General features: G+C 37.6%; 1 protein-coding gene across 1 annotated transcript in view; it reads right to left on the bottom strand.

Annotated features, from left to right (window-relative positions):
* Nucleotides 1-19,277, bottom strand: part of LOC121384565 (ATP-binding cassette sub-family A member 2-like) — an 83,407-nt gene that overhangs the window by 25,566 nt on the left and 38,564 nt on the right. Inside the window, exons 11-28 of the mRNA XM_041515022.1 lie at nt 18,638-18,788; nt 17,292-17,413; nt 16,353-16,481; nt 15,567-15,828; nt 14,759-14,934; nt 13,969-14,072; nt 12,688-12,802; nt 11,289-11,479; nt 10,781-10,931; nt 9,773-9,977; nt 6,325-6,504; nt 5,121-5,191; nt 4,648-4,757; nt 3,847-3,978; nt 3,099-3,179; nt 2,051-2,247; nt 1,302-1,487; nt 548-850 (exon numbers count right to left, since the gene is read on the bottom strand). Coding sequence (XP_041370956.1) covers nt 548-850; nt 1,302-1,487; nt 2,051-2,247; nt 3,099-3,179; nt 3,847-3,978; nt 4,648-4,757; nt 5,121-5,191; nt 6,325-6,504; nt 9,773-9,977; nt 10,781-10,931; nt 11,289-11,479; nt 12,688-12,802; nt 13,969-14,072; nt 14,759-14,934; nt 15,567-15,828; nt 16,353-16,481; nt 17,292-17,413; nt 18,638-18,788 — 2,866 coding nt within the window. The remainder of the gene's footprint in view (nt 1-547; nt 851-1,301; nt 1,488-2,050; nt 2,248-3,098; nt 3,180-3,846; nt 3,979-4,647; nt 4,758-5,120; nt 5,192-6,324; nt 6,505-9,772; nt 9,978-10,780; nt 10,932-11,288; nt 11,480-12,687; nt 12,803-13,968; nt 14,073-14,758; nt 14,935-15,566; nt 15,829-16,352; nt 16,482-17,291; nt 17,414-18,637; nt 18,789-19,277) is intronic.

The following is a 19,277-nucleotide window of genomic DNA, read 5'->3' as shown; positions in this document are numbered from 1 at the left end:
CACTAGCTGGTTTCAATAGCAATTACCATTTCATTGGATATTTAGTTTTTAAATGATCTTTCCAAAGGCAAATCCTTGGTGATTCAGGGTTAACAACCCCGTTTTGTGGACAGGTACTGTATATCCGTCATCAAATTTAACACACTAATACTTTCCATCACTCCTATTTTATAATTTTCTTGTCACATTTTTAACATTTCAACAACAAAAAATCCAGTAAAATTTCACACACCATTCAAATTCCTGTAGCATTTTACAACCCCCGTTTTCAACTTGCTGTAAACGTTTGCACCCCTTTCGCCTTTTTAAATTCAGGGGCATAGGCTGGGGGGGGGTCAGGGATTCAGATCCCCCCCCCCCCCCCTCCACCGCTGAAGCAAATGGTCTGCTTTCAGAACTAAAACATACAGGTTTATACATATAATATGGAGTTTCTAGTGGTGCAAAACCAAAATAGAAAAAGGATCCACTTGGTTCATATTCGAACCCCCCACCAAGTCCAGATAATGCTATGCCCCTGAAATTCCTGTATCTGCCACTGCTTTACCTTCTTCCTGAAATGCTGATTCCGTGATTGTGAGGAAGACTTCCTCCAGGTTTGTGTCGACGATTCCGTAACCTCCCACGTATAGGTCATCCAGGCCAGACTCGAACGCCAGGAACAGCTTCTCAAAGTTCCGCTTCTTGGCCTCCTCATTGGGCAGAATGTACTGAAGCTCTCGCTGGGTCTCATTTTTCAAGTAGGCGGTTGGCACGTATTTCTGAATGAACTCGGTCACTTTGCTCTCCTCACATTTCGACACCAGATTGTGTGTTATATTGTGCTCAGGTTTCAGCTCATCGGACGAATCTAAATGCAGTAAGGAGTAAAATATATATACATGTATATATATGAATTGATGAATGCTCAATATAAAAATTCTAAATTTAAATTAAAACAGTATAAAGAGTTGTGTAAGAATATATTAAAATTTCAACTAAAATCCAACATCTTGCAAGAACTTCAAAGTAAGCTAAGAGTGGAATCGAAACGATTCCATCACATTTCATCCTTCCAAATATATTTTTCCTCATCGATCCAAGATGATTACACTCCACCAAAATGTGGTGAAGCATCAATGTATATAGACAGTGCTCACACTAAAATGGGAGGATCCTTCTTTAGAATATATGAACGTGTCAAGAATACATGACCTATTCAAGCATGACACCAGGTCAACATGGTGAAAATGCCATTGGTTAGAGGCCAGGTGAAGTTGAAATGTTTATTATCCGATGAACAGCACTGAAGTAAAGCGTACCTGAATCCTGATTCTCCTCGGTTGTCTCCTCCTTCACGATGGTCAGGTGGTAGCCTTCACCAATGTTGTTCTTCAGGAAGATGGACGACCCACAGCACTTGAGCTCACCGTTCGAGATGATGGCTATCCGGTCACCCAGGATGTCGGCCTCATCCATATGATGTGTCGAGAGAATTATTGTGCGATCTGAAATTAGTGTCAGCAAGTCAGCATGAAGCACACTGATAATGAAGATGATTAATAAACTAAACTTTATATTAAAAAATGCCTCTGGAAAGATCTCCGATGGGATCAATCCTTATTATACTATGCTAAAAACCATTTTCAGTGTTTTCAAGGTCATACTTAGGGGTTAAATTAACATAGCAATAACAGAATTTTAGATTTTTTAAAATGAAGAATATAGTCATTCCCATTAAATAAAAACAAGCATATATCTGCCATGTCCAAAATAATTTTCAATTCCCTTTAATATACAACAAATTCTTACACATTTTAGATTTTTACTGCTGTAATGAAGAATATATATCTGCCATGATTACAAAAACTTTAAATTCTCAATAATATACAATATTTTTTGTTACATATTTTAGATTTTTACTGATGTAATGAAGAATATAATCAGTCATAATCAAAATAAACTTCATTTCTCACATAATAATATTAATATACAATGCATTTTACACAGAGAAGCAGCAATGAATCATTTAAAACCCTTTGCTGTCATAGACAAACAATGCAGAACACACCTTGTTTGTACTTGATCAGCAGGTCCCAGATGGCTCTCCGTGCGTAGGGGTCAATTCCTGCTGTGGGCTCATCCAGAATGACCGTTCTTGAGCCTCCAACAAACGCAATGGCCACCGAGAGTTTGCGCTGCATGCCGCCAGACAGACAGTCCACTTTACTGTGACGTTTGTTAGGCAGGGCCAGATCAACAAGCATCCTGTGAAAATCACTTACAGTTAGAGCTGTTCTTTGTTGTTTTAAAACATATTTATTCACAGGTCTCCTATCCTGTGAAAATCATTTATAGTTTGAGCTTTTCCTTGTTGTTTTAAAACATTTATTCACAGGTCTCCTATCTTGTGAAAATCACTTAGTTAGAGCTTTTCTCCTTATTGTACACTATATAGTTATTGGGTAGGTTTATCTGCAATGTAGAGAAATGATACTGAAACATTAATTGGCAATCCTCCTAGAGACGAAGTATGAAAGTTTGTATTATCCTGAAGAGTGGCTGTCACCTAACAGTAATTCATGGAAGCATACCATCATGACTGTGTCGATATTTTCTTTAGACTTTATCTTGTACACAGATATGAACTTGAATGTGTTGATGCATTAAGATAAATACATATACATACACCTATCTATAAATAATGGCAAATTTAACAATATAACCTCTGAACAAAGATGGTGTCCTTTTGGTAGAAATAATGATGGGTTTTTCTTATTGAAGTAACATGTATTACTTGAGTGTAAAAAGTATACAGACTTAAGAAAAAAGTTTCTTTTTTATTTTATCAATAAATATTCACATTTACCACCTTCGATTATTTTGGTGAAACTAATGTCATCTACAAATGAACTATTGCTGTACAATTTGTCATTGTTTTATTATCAGGTATCTGTAATAAGAAAGCCAAGTGATGATGTTTTGTAAGTTAACCACTTGCATACAACAAAATATATATGGTTTTTTGTATATTTTGGGCCTGTGGCCTTAATATTGAATAAACTTGTTCTTGTTCTATGAAACACAGTAATATTCATAGACCAATAAATGATCCATACCTGTCTATCTCTGCTTTGATGTCGGTTGGCTTCATCCCCTTCAGCATGGCATAGAACCAGAGATGCTCTTCCACAGTAAGTCTACATGAAAGACATCAGTCATTTGCTAAAACTACATAATAATGTATCAGGCTTCTCAAAATAAACCAACAACAAGTTTATTGGGTTACAGGTACTTATGCACTAGCAATGTTTTACAGTAAACTGTTCCTCTACAAGAAAGAAGAAGCAAGATTTAGTTTAGTCAGTTCAGTAGAGATCAAGTGTAAATAAAAAAATATTTTAAAATAATTTAAAGGTGAACTTGTGAGAGAGCGAGAGAGAGCGAGAGAAAGAGAGAGAGAGAGAGAGAGAGAGAGAGAGAGAGAGAGAGAGAGAGAGAGAGAGAGAGAGAGAGTGAGTGAGTGAGTGAGTGAGTGAGTGAGTGAGTGAGTGAGTGAGTGAGTGAGTGAGTGAGTGAGTGAGTGAGTGAGTGAGAGAGAGAGAGAGAGAGAGAGAGAGAGAGAGAAAGAGACAGACAGACAGAGAACTCTGTACATGCCCCTATGCCACTTGGGTTTCAGGCATGTCTATCCAGGGTCCGGTCTCTGGCATGGCCAGGGACCTGACACGGGACAGAAGTTATGAACTTGTCAGAAACATTATTGAACAGTGCTTATCGATATTATTCTAGATATTATTCTACATTTTTAATCCATATCTGCTCATTAAAACCGAAACTTCTAAGCCACAGTTATTTATTACTCACTTATCAAAAAGCACGTTGTGTTGTGGACACATGCCCAGACTCTGTCGGATTACATCCATGTCAGTTCTGATGTCAAGACCGTACACTGTAGCATAGCCCGAGGATGGTGGAATCAATCCAGTCAATACAGACCTGTAGACAACCAGTGACATATCCATGATATAACACAACATAATAATCTAATCTAAGATTACATTACTTAGAGTGTATTCTTACTCTTTAAGAGATTTTAATCTCAAAGCTATATAATACATATCACACTTTAAAATCTTTTTGTGAGGTCATGTAAAATACTATTAGTGAGAAGATAGAGTGAAAATTCTAACAAGTCTTTGATATCGAGAAACGTCCATATCCATATCGTTTACTTATATTCAAAATATGCTATTATATCAAGACTATTTTGTTCATATATGGCCATGGCAGCCATTTGTAGCAAACCATGACATTTATGGACAAATTTACAAAATAAACCAACCATTTGATGCAACAGTTGTTTTGTCAAATATAAAATTTATGTTAATCTCTGATGTGTGACAAAATATTTTCACTCACTTAACACATTTTGTATTTTACAGAATGTATTAAAAAATATTATATGTATTTTCCTGATTGAAAAGTTCACATATTTTAATGCATATGGACTGACCCAACTGTTCACATATGAGGGCCTCTCCTGTAACATATAATTTACGTCCACACTCATAGCAAAAGGAAACAGATCCTTGTATTGGACACAAGTAGAAAACTACAATATATTCTTTGCATCCATACATATAATAACATGAAAACATGTCTTACATTGTAGTGGTCTTGCCGGCTCCATTGTGTCCCAGGAACGAGGTGATTTGTCCTTCGTAGAAGTTCAGAGTCAGTTTATTCACAGCTACTTTCTTGCCCGTTTTGTACACCTGGATGTCAACATATACAGGTTACAGATGTACATTAACACATGGACTAATAAAAGAAGTTATTACAGTGAATTATACATTAACTATTATGCACTTTGTGGAATTAAACTATGTACATCTAACATATACTAAGCTCACCCTGTCCATTGCCAAATTAGTCAGTTGCTAATTTTTTACTTAAAGTGGCTACAACATTTAGTCTTTGGCTAATAAAAGATTCCTTAAATTAACCATATTTTAATGGTTTTCTAGAAAATACTCTATTAGTAAATAAGTGAAAATTGGCTAAACAAAATTAGTGCCAGGGTGAGCCTTGAATAAATAAGTTGAACAGTGAAATACAGAGATACAGTTTTTACAAACCTTGGTAAGGTTTTCTATTCCAACACCCAGTGGAATATGTACTGGTTCTGGTTCAAACTTCCTGGCATGGTCTGTAGTAAACAATGATTATGTCATTATGCTGTAATAACCACAAAATCAGGTATGTCATTATGCTATATTATCTAAAACTTCTGAAATCTTAACTAATAAAGTCCAAGACATCATTTTGGATCTTTCTTTTTCTAGTAAAATATGCAATAATAAATATCTTGTCCAAATTCCTGTTTACAATACATAAAATGTTATAATGAATTATGTAAAAGGACCGTAACAATATTAAATTTAATAACCTTATATGAGTTGACTAATGAGTTGAGGCTAAAACCCATAAAATATTAGCAAGTAGGTAAATTTCTAAGAAAATCTGTCACCAAATTCAAGTTTCATTTAGCCAAACAATAAAAATGGTAGCATATCTATAAACATTAGATAATTTTCGAATTTGTTTTTTGGCAAATTAGTAACGAAATATGTTTGCCAAATTCACACACTGGATTCATTTCAGGCTGGGATGCTTTCATTTCAGGGTGGGATGCTTTGTTTGCATCTTGATAAGAAATGTTGATAATTATACGTTCATTGAGGCATGGAATCAAGATGTGCTTGTGAACACAAACACACACACATACACACACATGCACGCACACACACATACACAAATAAGTACATTGGTGCAGGTTCAGTGTCCACTAATCAATGCAAAATGCACGGGGAACAGAGAATGAATTTTAACAAGTCATAGGGGTGAAAGAGAACTGAATGAACAGTTCTGAATGCTTAAATATTAAAAACATTCTTGAGATGGCAGCTTTAAAAAAGGAATGTTTTATTTAACGACGCACTCAACACATTTTTATTTATGGTTATATGGTGTCGGACATATGGTTAAGGACCACACAGATATTGAGAGAGGAAACCCGCTGTCACCACTTCATGGGCTACTCTTTTCGATTAGCAGCAAGGGATCTTTTATATGTACCATCCCACAGACAGGATAGCACATACCATGGCCTTTGGTGTACCAGTCGTGGTGCACTGGCTGGAGCGAGAAATAGCCCAATGGGCCCACCGACAGGGATCGATCCCAGACTAACCGCGCATCAAACGGACGCTTTACCACTGGGCTACGTCCCGCATCCCCCCCCCCCCCCCCAGCTTTAAAAAACCACAAAAGCTTTCATACCAGGATCCTGCGGGCCCATGGAGCAAGCTTCATCTTCCTGTGACAATGACATGTAGGCATGGTTACCACGGCGACAAAGGTCTAGTAAGCTGGGACAATCTTCTGTATGTTTTAGTGAACCTCCACACCAGTAGGATTTCATGAATGGGAAGTACCACGGTTTAGGCAATCCAAATGAACCTGAGAAAGTCAAACAATTCATGAAATACAAGCAATACACAAAACTAACATGCATATTAATTATTAGAAGGTAAGTTGCATAATAATTTGTAATACATTATTTGTCTACATTTAGTCCAAAATTGGGGAAAATATTAGATAACCACATAGATTTTCTTGTCTAATATCCATCACAGTGAATAACCCAAAATAGATTAAATTCTCTTAAATGGATGATATAAACCAGTGGTGTTACTTGTTTGAAAATTAAAACATTGTCTTTTCTCAATGAACATCTCATGAAGTTTAAAAAACACAAACAAACATTCATCAGTTTGGTGTTTACTTGTGAGTGAAAATTATGTAACTAATCAATGACACAATCAAAACTACCTAGAATGTAAACAACAGCCAGCTGAAATGGAGACTATTTCTTCTAACATAACATATAATCAGAGAGTAAAAAAATTTATATTTAAGAACACAATTCAGTGTAAGACTATTATACCTGGTAATGAATCGATGAATTAATGAATGAATGAATGAATGAATGAATGAATAAAATCAAACAATCAATCAAAGAATGAACCAAAGTTAAAGTTTGTTTTGTTTAACGACACCACTAGAGCACATTGATTGATTTATTAATCATCGGCTATTGATGTCAAACATGTTAACATGTTATTTTGAAATAAAACTCACTACATTTTTCCATTAACAGCAAGGGATCTTTTATATGTACCATCCCACAGAAAGGATAGCACAAACCACATCCTTTGATATACCAGCTTGTGGTGCACTGGCAAGAACGAGAAATAGCCCAAAAGGCCCACCAGTGGGGATCGACCCTAGAACGACCAAGCATCAAACGATCGCTTGACCACTGGGCTACGTCCTGCCCCAAACAAACAAATCAACAAATTGACAAACAAATCAACAAATGAACAAACAAATCAACAAATCAACAAACAAATCAACAAATGAATGTATAAGGACACCCCAGCATGAAACAAATATCGGCTATTATGTATGAAGGAAATGTTTTATTTAACGACGCTCAACTCATTTTATTTACAGTTATATGGCATCGGACATACGACTAAGGACCACACATATATTAGGAGAGGAAACCCGCTGTCGCCACTTCATAGGCTACTCTTTTCGATTAGCAGCAAGGGATCTTTTACATGCACCATCCCACAGACAGGATAATACATACCACAGCCTTTGTTACACCAGTTGTGGAGCACTGGCTGGAACAAGAAATAGCCCAATGGGCCCAAAGACGGGGATCGATCCTAGATCGATCACACATCCCGCCCCAAACAAACAAGTAAACAAATTAACAAAGAAATCAATAAATGAATGTGTAAGATGCCCCAGCATGAAACAAATATCACCTATAAGGTATGAAGTAAGACTGTACCTGGGAAGACGTGTTCTATGCCCAGCATGAAACAAATATCACCTATAAGGTATGAAGTAAGACTGTACCTGGGAAGACGTGTTCTATGTACCAGCATGAAACAAATATCACCTATAAGGTATGAAATAAGACTGTACCTGGGAAGATGTGTTCTATGCCCCAGCATGAAACAAATATCACCTATAAGGTATGAAGTAAGACTGTACCTGGGAAGACGTGTTCTATGCCCCAGCATGAAACAAATATCACCTATAAGGTATGAAGTAAGACTGTACCTGGGATGACGTGTTCTATGCCCCAGCATGAAACAAATATCACCTATAAGGTATGAAGTAAGACTGTACCTGGGAAGACGTGTTCTATGCCCCAGCATGAAACAAATATCACCTATAAGGTATGAAGTAAGACTGTACCTGGGAAGACGTGTTCTATGCCCCAGCATGAAACAAATATCACCTATAAGGTTATGAAGTAAGACTGTACCTGGGAAGACGTGTTCTATGTACCAGCATGAAACAAATATCACCTATAAGGTATGAAGTAAGACTGTACCTGGGAAGACGTGTTCTATGTACCAGCATAAAACAAATATCACCTATAAGGTATGAAGTAAGACTGTACCTGGGAAGACGTGTTCTATGTACGACCATGAAACAAATATCACCTATAAGGTATGAAGTAAGACTGTACCTGGGAAGACGTGTTCTATGTACCAGCATGAAACAAATATCACCTATAAGGTATGAAGTAAGACTGTACCTGGGAAGACGTGTTCTATGCCCCAGCATGAAACAAATATCACCTATAAGGTATGATGTAAGACTGTACCTGGGAAGACGTGTTCTATGCCCCAGCATGAAACAAATATCACCTATAAGGTATGATGTAAGACTGTACCTGGGAAGACGTGTTCTATGCCCCAGCATGAAACAAATATCACCTATAAGGTATGAAGTAAGACTGTACCTGGGAAGACGTGTTCTATGCCCCAGCATGAAACAAATATCACCTATAAGGTATGAAGTAAGACTGTACCTGGGAAGACGTGTTCTATGCCCCAGCATGAAACAAATATCACCTATAAGGTATGAAGTAAGACTGTACCTGGGAAGACGTGTTCTATGCCCCAGCATGAAACAAATATCACCTATAAGGTATGAAGTAAGACTGTACCTGGGAAGACGTGTTCTATGCCCCAGCATGAAACAAATATCACCTATAAGGTATGAAGTAAGACTGTACCTGGGAAGACGTGTTCTATGCCCCAGCATGAAACAAATATCACCTATACGGTATGAAGTAAGACTGTACCTGGGAAGACGTGTTCTATGTCCCAGCATGAAACAAATATCACCTATAAGGTATGAAGTAAGACTGTACCTGGGAAGACGTGTTCTATGTACCAGCATGAAACAAATATCACCTATAAGGTATGAAGTAAGACTGTACCTGGGAAGACGTGTTCTATGCCCCAGCATGAAACAAATATCACCTATAAGGTATGAAGTAAGACTGTACCTGGGAAGACGTGTTCTATGCCCCAGCATGAAACAAATATCACCTATAAGGTATGAAGTCAGACTGTACCTGGGAAGACGTGTTCTATGCCCCAGCATAAAACAAATATCACCTATAAGGTATGAAGTAAGACTGTACCTGGGAAGACGTGTTCTATGCCCCAGCATGAAACAAATATCACCTATAAGGTATGAAGTAAGACTGTACCTGGGAAGACGTGTTCTATGTACCAGCATAAAACAAATATCACTTATAAGATATGAAGTAAGACTGTACCTGGGAAGACGTGTTCTATGCCCCAGCATGAAACAAATATCACCTATAAGGTATGAAGTAAGACTGTACCTGGGAAGACGTGTTCTATGTACCAGACAAGCAGCAGGTAGAGGAAGGTGTCGAAGATGAGCATCAGTGCGACCATGAAGAGCGTGAACTCGTCATCCGTGACCGGAGACTCGGAGATGTTCGACCACTGCACACCGATCCCCATCTCCTCGTAGTACGCAAAGTACTTGGAGCCCAGGCCAAACGCCGTTGTGGAGAACAGCGACTAAAACGATGGAAAAACATACATTATCATAATAACAGGGCCTAAAATGATGAAAGGAACAGTAATGATTGAAAAAGGATACAATAATGAACAGCATTTTTAAAGTAACAAACTCTAAGGTACTTTTTATAATTTTCTCAGGAGTGGGTGGAAGCCAGGGACATGGCACAGGCATCCTCTCTTGTGGATTAAAATGTACGATTTTTAACTCTATATAAATAAGGATAAAAATCTAGCTTATGCCCCACCCCCACTAGAGATTGTGCCCCCCACTTCAGATTTCGTTCCTATGGGCCTGACCTACCTTACATTCCACTAGGTACAACTCTGAACAACACTTTCAGATACACTTGAAATATATCTGATCATTAATAATAATAATGACAGAGCTATTTATTAACATTTAGCCCATAACATATTTAACCTGTTTACATATAGTTTGGGTTGTTCAAGTTGATTTTTATAAATAATAAATAAAAATTGCAAAACCATTATTTGCCTCTTCTTTCACACTACTCTTTTAATTTTTGTTACTCTTTTTAAAACACTGCAGTCACTCATATAGTACTATGATGGATGCTAACCTGTGGGGCTCTGCAAAAGATCTATGCCTGACAGCCCTTTTTGCGACTCTCATGGGACAAAGGATATAATACAACCAACTGAATGCTTAAGAAGACTAATATTGTGATACTGTATTATTTGTAATTTGGAGAGGTCCTGACAAGTTGGATAACCTTTTTCCAATTCTTCTGTGTATATTAAATACAATAAAACTGTTGACAATCAAACATCTGACTTACGGCGAGTGTTTTCGCATAAGCTGGTATTTTGTCTCCTGCAATGTCTTCCTTGATTGCGATGTACATGTACGGAACATACGACAGGAAGTAGATGATGCCTGCACACGCTGCAGCAACTTTAGCCTTCGAGTACAGGACACTGATCAAGAAACTAAAAAAAAAAAAAAAAAAAAAAATGAATGAATGGATAGATGTATGTATGGATGGATGGATGGATGGATGGATGGTTGGATGGAATATAGATGGATGGATGGATGGATGGATGGATGGATGGATGGATGGATGGATGGATGGATGGATGGATGGATGGATAGTGGGTGGATGGATGGATGGATGGATGGATGGGTGGGTGGATGGATGGATGGATGGATGGATGGATGGGCAGATAGAAGAAACTACAGCATGAACAAAATACCCATTGGCTTTCAGACAAAAGTAATGAATATGTAAAGTTGATCAAACAAATTTGTTTGATGATGTGAGTACACAACAACTTAATTCCACTTACCAGAAGGAAATCACAGCCACCACGTAGAGCTCCAGCATCGTAAAGACTACCAGTGGGTCACTGTGGGCCAGGATCTTACCAAACTTGAATATGGCTGTCAGAGTCACCACTGTTATGGTCATCTGGATGAAGGTGGTCAGAAACCAAGCACACCAATGTACAGCATTGCTTAAGCCCATCATCTTCATCACCTGAATACACAAGTATATTCATGTTTTACATTAGTTTTGGTGTAGTACCAAATTATGTTGAATTTACAAAAAATATCTGTACATGCCACATTAAGAAAAGGATACATACCAGGGGCCTAATTCACAAAGGTCTCTTAGGCTCTGCTAGACAACAAAGCAAAGTTGCGAGAGTTTAGTGAATTAGGCCCCAGGACTAACCAAAGTGAATATATTGTGTTTTTAAAAAAAAGTAAAGTTTGTTTTATTTAACGACGCCACTAGAGCACATTGATTTTTAATCTTATCATCGGCTATTGGACGTCAAACATATGGTCATTCTGACACTGTTTTTAGAGGAAACCCGCTGTCGCCACATAGGCTACTCTTCTTTACGACAGGCAGCAAGGGATCTTTTATTTGCGCTTCCCACAGGCAGGATAGCACAAACCATGGCCTTTGTTGAACCAGTTATGGATCACTGGTCGGTGCAAGTGGTTTACACCTACCCATTGAGCCTGGCGGAGCACTCACTCAGGGTTTGGAGTCGGTATCTGGATTAAAAATCCCATGCCTCGACTGGGATCCGAACCCAGTACCTACCAGCCTGTAGACCATATTGTGTTTTATGTCAGTCCTGTAATAGTATCTAATGGTGCCAGAGCCCTAAAGAGTGTAATATAACATTCAGGGGAGGAAGCAAGACAGGAATTAGGACAGTAATAAAGGGCCTTGTTTACACTTCTATAATAAGTGTACACAACACGTACATGATGCCGATGTGTATTTCACAATGAATCTAAAAGCTATTGTATTTAATGGTTTGCATTTACCATAGTTTGACACCCAATAGCTGATGTATTTTTCGTGCTGGGGTGTCGTTAAACATTCATTCATTCTAACAGCAATTGAATTTTCAAAATTGTTTCTTAGGGAGAATTCTCCCCAATTCTCTAGCATTCTCACCCCCTAGTGAGCCTCAGTTCATAGAAAACTATTTGGCCAACTCTTTGTATTAACTCTTTTTGGCAACCCCCCCCCCCCCCCCCCCCACTCTCTTAAAAAATAAGTACATCAAAATGTTTATACTGTAAGGAATATTTTATCAACATTATTTTTTAAACATTTGCTTGAATTAATCCCAAGTGGTTTGATGACAACAGGTAATGTGGTAAACCCATGAAAATGCTGATAAATACTCTAATAATTATAGCTATAACAGCCAGGCTCACCTCTTTCAACCGTTGTTCTTTCTCGTAAACAATGCTCTGAACCAACATGGCCACTGTATACACCCAGGATATGGTCAAACAGAGTGGCATCACGTGCTCTATCATGAACACAAAGCTGTAAACAAAATGTATATAACAATGAATAATGTTTGAGAAAGTCACTAGCCCTCACCCCTCCTGTCCCGGAACTGCCTCCTGGCGATGTCAGAGATCAGGTCCAGGATTGACGTGCCTGAACCTCTTTTGTATATTGGCATGTTAAATGAGTTCCTATTTCCCACTAGCCTTCACAGAGGCTCTGGTTAGTGTCCTATGTATTATAATATATTAACAGTTGATAATTTTCACGAGCCCAGACCAAACATTGACTAGCTTGGATCAAAGGCTAGTCAATTTGTCAAAACCTGAATAATATGATGTTAACTACCTTTGATAGTATTTCTTGAAAAAAACACCCACTATATTTAAATGTTGCTCATTCCAACCAGTGCACCACAACTGGTCAAAGACTGTGGTATGTACTTTCCTGTCTGTGGGAAAGTGCGTATAAAAGATCCCTTTCTGCATTAGGAAAAATTTAGTGGGTTTCCTCTGATGACTACATGTCAGAATTACCAAATGTTCGACATCCAATAGCCGATGATTAAGTAATCAATGTGCTCCAGTGGTGTCCTTAAACAAAACAAACAAACCAACTTTAAATGTTGTGTTTGGAAATAATGTCATTCTTTGTATAAAATTTAAGGAAATATATGTGTGTGTGTGTGTGCAAAATTCAATTAAAATCAAATTTAGATATGTTTTGTATACAGAGATGCCAACCCTAGTTGTCATGGGGATCCAGGCCTTCAAAAATAGGAATCCCACCCACCAAAATAAGAATGTTATCAGTGATAGCTCAGAAGCGAATTTTTTAACATTCTGGCAAATATCGGGGCTGTTGGGAAGACCAATTGCTAGACTGGTTTATTCTATATCGCCACGCTTGCTACGCTCGCTATTCGGATTCCATACTTTTAAAGAACAAGGCAGGAAACCAATATACGATTGTTGAAGGTGAAGCAGGAAAAGGTTCCATTTCTCTGGTGTTAACAACATTTGTGCCTTCCAAAATACAATCCAACACTAAAAACGCGAAATTACTATTTTCATTCTAAAAATCGGAATTTCGAACAAGACAATAGTAATAGCATAATCTATGCTTTAAATTCGTAATGGTTGGCATCTCTGTGTATACATGTAATAAAGTGAGTTATACGTAATAGTTAAAAAACAACTTACTGGTCATACATGTAACATGGATACGGGAACTGCTGAATGAAGGTCCCTGGTTCTACCACATCACGACCGGTCTGAATGTCTATGATAGCTCTCTCCACAATATCCTAGAAAATAAAGATCAGTACACTGATAAAGTTACCACTGCAGAAGATGGGAAAACTGGAAGATGAGATAATGTGACAGATAATTTTGGAAAACTGATTTTGTGAGATGAGATAGAAAAATGAATTAGAAAAGGAAAGAAAAGAAAGTAAAAAGAAAGGTAAAAGAAAGGATAGGGAAAAAGTAAAGGAAAGAATACTCTACTGGTCTGTAATATGAGATATCAAATCTAATGCCATCACAAAGACTGCTGTTTTTAGATGTAATACACAAACCAATACAGAAAAGAAACCCACTAGATGCTATAATACATATTAACAATAAGGCAAATGAAATAATGAATGGCTGGATGGGCTAAACAAACTAATAGAGGAAAAAACCTCAAACTAAATGTTACAATAATTTACACCAGAATATAAGGAATACTGTATGAGTGTAGACTTGTCAATTCACAATAACCAAAATAACTGAAGGTCATAACACTAATAGTAATAACACAAGTTGGCATAAGAGACAGATATAGGAGTCTGGTGTAGGACTCTCATTACCACCAATCAGGTGGCTGGGATGTTGTAATCTTTAAATGACAGTTTATTTTTGAAATAAGAGACTGTTATGTTATGTAGAAAGTCCACACTCACACGGTATCATTCCCAGGTAAGATTTTGAAGTTTACAAAACAAGTTACCTGGATCCAGACAAATCCAAATTCATAGTACGGATATGCATAATAGCCTGGGCCTGGGTACCACGTCTGTGAGCGGACAAACTTGGTGGTCGGGGTGAACGTCGCGTTCTGTCGGATCTTATAGCGAACGTGTGGTGGAAGCTTCCCATCACGACCAATGTTTTCAAATACAACACCTGTACACAATAAAACAAAGGTTAAAGATTACAAATAGTCATATCAGTCACAAATATACACACACATAAAAATAAAAAAAAGGTTTAGAAAATATTTAATTTATTTCCTTGTATATGTAAAAAAATTAAAAAAAGGTTTAGAAAATATTTAATTAATTTCCTTGTATATGTAAAACAATATTTACCCTTTTTTTTATTGATAAATATCATATAAGGATGAATTTAACAAAGATATTTATTTTGAAATATTGTGTAACTTTTCTAAACAGCTGTCGATGTTTAACAGTTTATGAAAAATGAAGGTGTTTCAGCCACTTGTGCACATGGTAAACCGTGACCGTGTTTTAAATTTTAAACATATGAAAAATAAAACATGCATCGATCACCTTCCTTAAATTTGGGTCCTCATTTGTTTTGTCCTATTATATCTAGAATGAACACTACAGTTATAAATCTGGGGCCTAATTCTTTAAACTCTCGCAACTTTGCGATCTCGCAGTGCAATGCTAAACAACTTGCAAAGAGGATACTTTGTTGTCTAGCAGAGCCTAAGAGAGACTTGTGAATTAGGCCCCTGTTGTTTTGGCGTATCGTATAGTATAAATCCACAGGTTTTATTAGTGGAACTATACCTGCTAGGACACTGACATTCTCAGAGTAAGCCTTTGTCAAGAAATAGTCCACCATGGCCGTTTCATTGGGGAATCCTTGGAAGACGTTCAGACTGATTCCATCAATCATGTGGAGCCACCCACTGGCCGCTTCATCTATCACTTTCAGCAGACGGATGTACTGTGTGTTCGTCGGAATCGTCTTGTTCAGGAAGGGAGATAACTGCGGAATCTGAAACATCCAGCCAAACACTCCCTTGTGCTCGCGCAATGCCTGCTGCATCTGCAAAACAATGTGTAATTTTTAAGATAAACTACAAATTAATTTAATTTAATTACACTATGATTTTAACCAATAAGAGTTAACACCAGCTTATTAATAAAAATCTTTTATAACAATGTGGGTGTTTTGCCTCTTTTGGTATTTGGTGGCTACCAACACAGTTGGATAAGTGTACATTTCAAAAATGTTTATAGTTTTTGAGAAACTGATCTATATTTGTGAAACTATAACATTAACAGAAATGCTGATGCCATAAAAGGCGAGTCAAAAATGCAAGATTGAAAATTATCAGAAACACTAAATATAGAGACACTGAGATCACATAGTTTTCCAGTCAAATAATCTACTTATAATCATCTAAAAAGAAACCATGCATAAAATATTATGAAATCCACTGGAAATTTGTGATCATCATACATACCAATGAACACCGTACATGTATGTCTGATGGGCTATATTTAATAATAACTCCAACTCAAGTTGTGAATATAAACAGGTTGTATGTTAACTACCACAGTTGTTACCATTCTAATGGAGTCAAGGTTGTGGGCCGTTTTGGGTTTCTGAAGATACACTTGCAGCTCCTGTGACACATTCAGCCATTTCTTGGAGTATTTCCCAATCAAATCGACAAATGCAAAAGTAGCATTGGCCTACAAAAAAACATTTCATTGAAGTAAAAAAAACTTGACAATATCAGTATGGCTTTGCTTCAGATTGAGTGGCACTCACAATACTCATAATAATAACAATGAAAATGACAAAATATATAGGCTGTTAATGGTTAACACATCTGACTTAAAGCATCTCAGCAACCTAGAGAACGTTTTAACAGTGTAATGGGGAAATCTAAGGAATGGTACTGACTTCCATCTCATTAACTACTAACCATTAACCCGTCAAGGACATACATTCATTTCAACTTATTTTCGTGCTTATATCCAATTAAGGTTCAAGCATGCTGTCCTAGGCACACACATCAGCTATCAGGGTTGTCTGTCTAGGACAGTGGGTTAGTGAGAGAGAAGAGGGTGTAGTGGCCTTACACCTACCCATTAGCCCTTAAGAACTCGCTCTGGGTTGGAGCCAGTACCGGGCTGCGAACCCTGTACCTACCAGCCTATAGTCGGATAGCTTAACCACTGTGCCACCGAGGCCGATGAAGGACATACAGCAAACACAGCTGAGATGTGTGTACAGGACAGCATGCTTGAACCGTAAATGGATATAAGCATGAAAATAAATTGAAAGAAAATGAACAAAATGCACGGGAAAAGGAGTATGTGCCAAATGTAAAAAGCCTGCTTTTTAATCTTACATATGTGTAACTACACCTATTTACAATGCTTAAACATTGGTGATAAAACCCCAGACTTTGTAAAATTGGATTTGTTTAAGAACATTACTTTAGATGAGCACTACCACTGAGCTACATCCCACTAGTGAAATACCAGTTAAAATACCTGCTGTATGACGTCGTCCGCCGATGTGTTGTCAGGAGCGTACAGCACCTTGGGATTGCTGTACAAGATGTGGAAGATAATGCCTAGCATCCTTGCCTGTCTGGAGGACAGAACAGTCTCATCTAAAATCAGAAATATTCAGTCAGTTAATTAGTCGTGTTAATTCATACTATAAATTGTTTCAACAGGTATTCTCTCATCTATCTTAATTGTGAATAAGACACCTCTCAGCCTGGATAGCTCACTATTTAGATAGCTATTTTTATTTAAAACTTTAATACATTAATTTGTGGAGATTGCCCCAGACAATTATTGAACAGAATTTCCAAAAAATCTAATCAAAACTCTAGGACAAAATAGACTTTGAAATTGAGATGGACTTTGAAATTTTCAATGTGGAACTTTAATTTTTTATATTTTTTTTACATATATATATTTTTTTATCCCACTGCCCCCTTTCCTTTCTCTCCTTTGAATTCCATCTCATTTCTTCCCGATCTGGCAACTCCTCCTATCTTACAACTTCTTTCATTGTCCACCTCCACATCCCAGTCCTTGTCTCTCCAACCGTGACAGGTGCTTGTCTCTTGTGGCTATTCATGCCACACACCTACCATTCCCCATCAGCTTTTAGCTGTGGGCTTAGTCTGACCACTTCGGGGAGTGTTCAGTAGTTACTTCTGGCATTGTTATGAGGCACTTATAATCACCTACTATGCACCCCTCCTACCGGTGGTCCTTAGTTAGTGCCGTGGGTCAGACTAGCTTTATTAGCGGCAGAGGATGAGGATGCCAGGTGGGTGCAGGGAAATACACAGAGACTGCACCCATGGAGGAAGTTGAGACAGGTAGGCGATGGTGTGGACAGCTAAGAAGACAGAGTCGGTGGAAACTGACAGAAAGGGTCAAAACAGATTGAAATCGTGGGAGAAATTGGAAAGTTTTTTTTTTATATTAAGATAATGAGAATGATAGGCAGAAGGTGATAGATGAGAAAGATGAATGAATGTGTGAGCCAGCTTTGACAGGATTTGAACCACTGTCATCAGCTTGATTGTCCAGCAGCTTATCCACTAGACCACAGAGCTCACTTTAATTTTAATAACAATAAAAAAAAGTGATAATTATTGCAAAATTTGTCTCCTACTCTTACCGAGAGAAACACAATACAGGTTTTAGAAAGATTCATGCTAAACTACGAAGAGCAGGGCTTTCAATTTTTTTACTTTTAAAATGTCATAATAATTCCAACATTCAGAAATTTAGACATCGCTCTGAGAAAAATCCACCGATCCATCCCAAGTTCTAGAACTATCTAATCAAAGTAAATTAGGGTTATTAATTACCTTCTCTCTCGGAATCCTCATTGTCACCGTTGTCCAGTGGGTTCGTGATCGGTCGGTGTGGAGTTCCGCACACTGTCTGCTGCATGAATGACCAGATCTTCATCAAACCTTTCGGGTGTTTCTGCGGATCGTGGCCACCCGGCGGAGGATGCTGTTACATATATATATATATATATATATATATATATTTGTGTGTGTACATTTTGATTGTAATATATATATATATATATTACAAGCAAAATGTACACACACAAACTTCACACATTCCGATACTTAATAATTAATTTTGACATGTACATGTAGTTATTAAAAATTCTCTCTTTTTTCAAGAAATAAGAAATTTGGAAGACATTTCAGGGAGTTTTCAAGCAAATTGGAGAAAATTTGGAGTGTTTTCTCTTTTATGGATACATTACCTGTCCTCAAACAAGTGCACTCCCTGCCCCCTACGGCTAGTAGTCTGGTCCAAACATCCCAACAGCCAATGGGATGGTCTAAATTCTTCTACTGCATACTCCCTCTAGTTCCGCTCACATGACTGTAACTTCCTTCTTTTTCCATAAGCGCATCGCACGGAGAACAGGAAGACTACTAGCCATGGGGGGTGGGGTGGGGTGGGGGGTGGGGGGTGCACTTGTTT

The sequence above is a fragment of the Gigantopelta aegis genome, chromosome 10 (genome assembly GCF_016097555.1).
Source record: "Gigantopelta aegis isolate Gae_Host chromosome 10, Gae_host_genome, whole genome shotgun sequence".
In the NCBI taxonomy this organism is placed as follows: domain Eukaryota; kingdom Metazoa; phylum Mollusca; class Gastropoda; order Neomphalida; family Peltospiridae; genus Gigantopelta; species Gigantopelta aegis.
The sequence above is the reverse complement of the archived record's forward strand: the minus strand, read 5'-3'. Positions and strand labels throughout refer to the sequence as shown.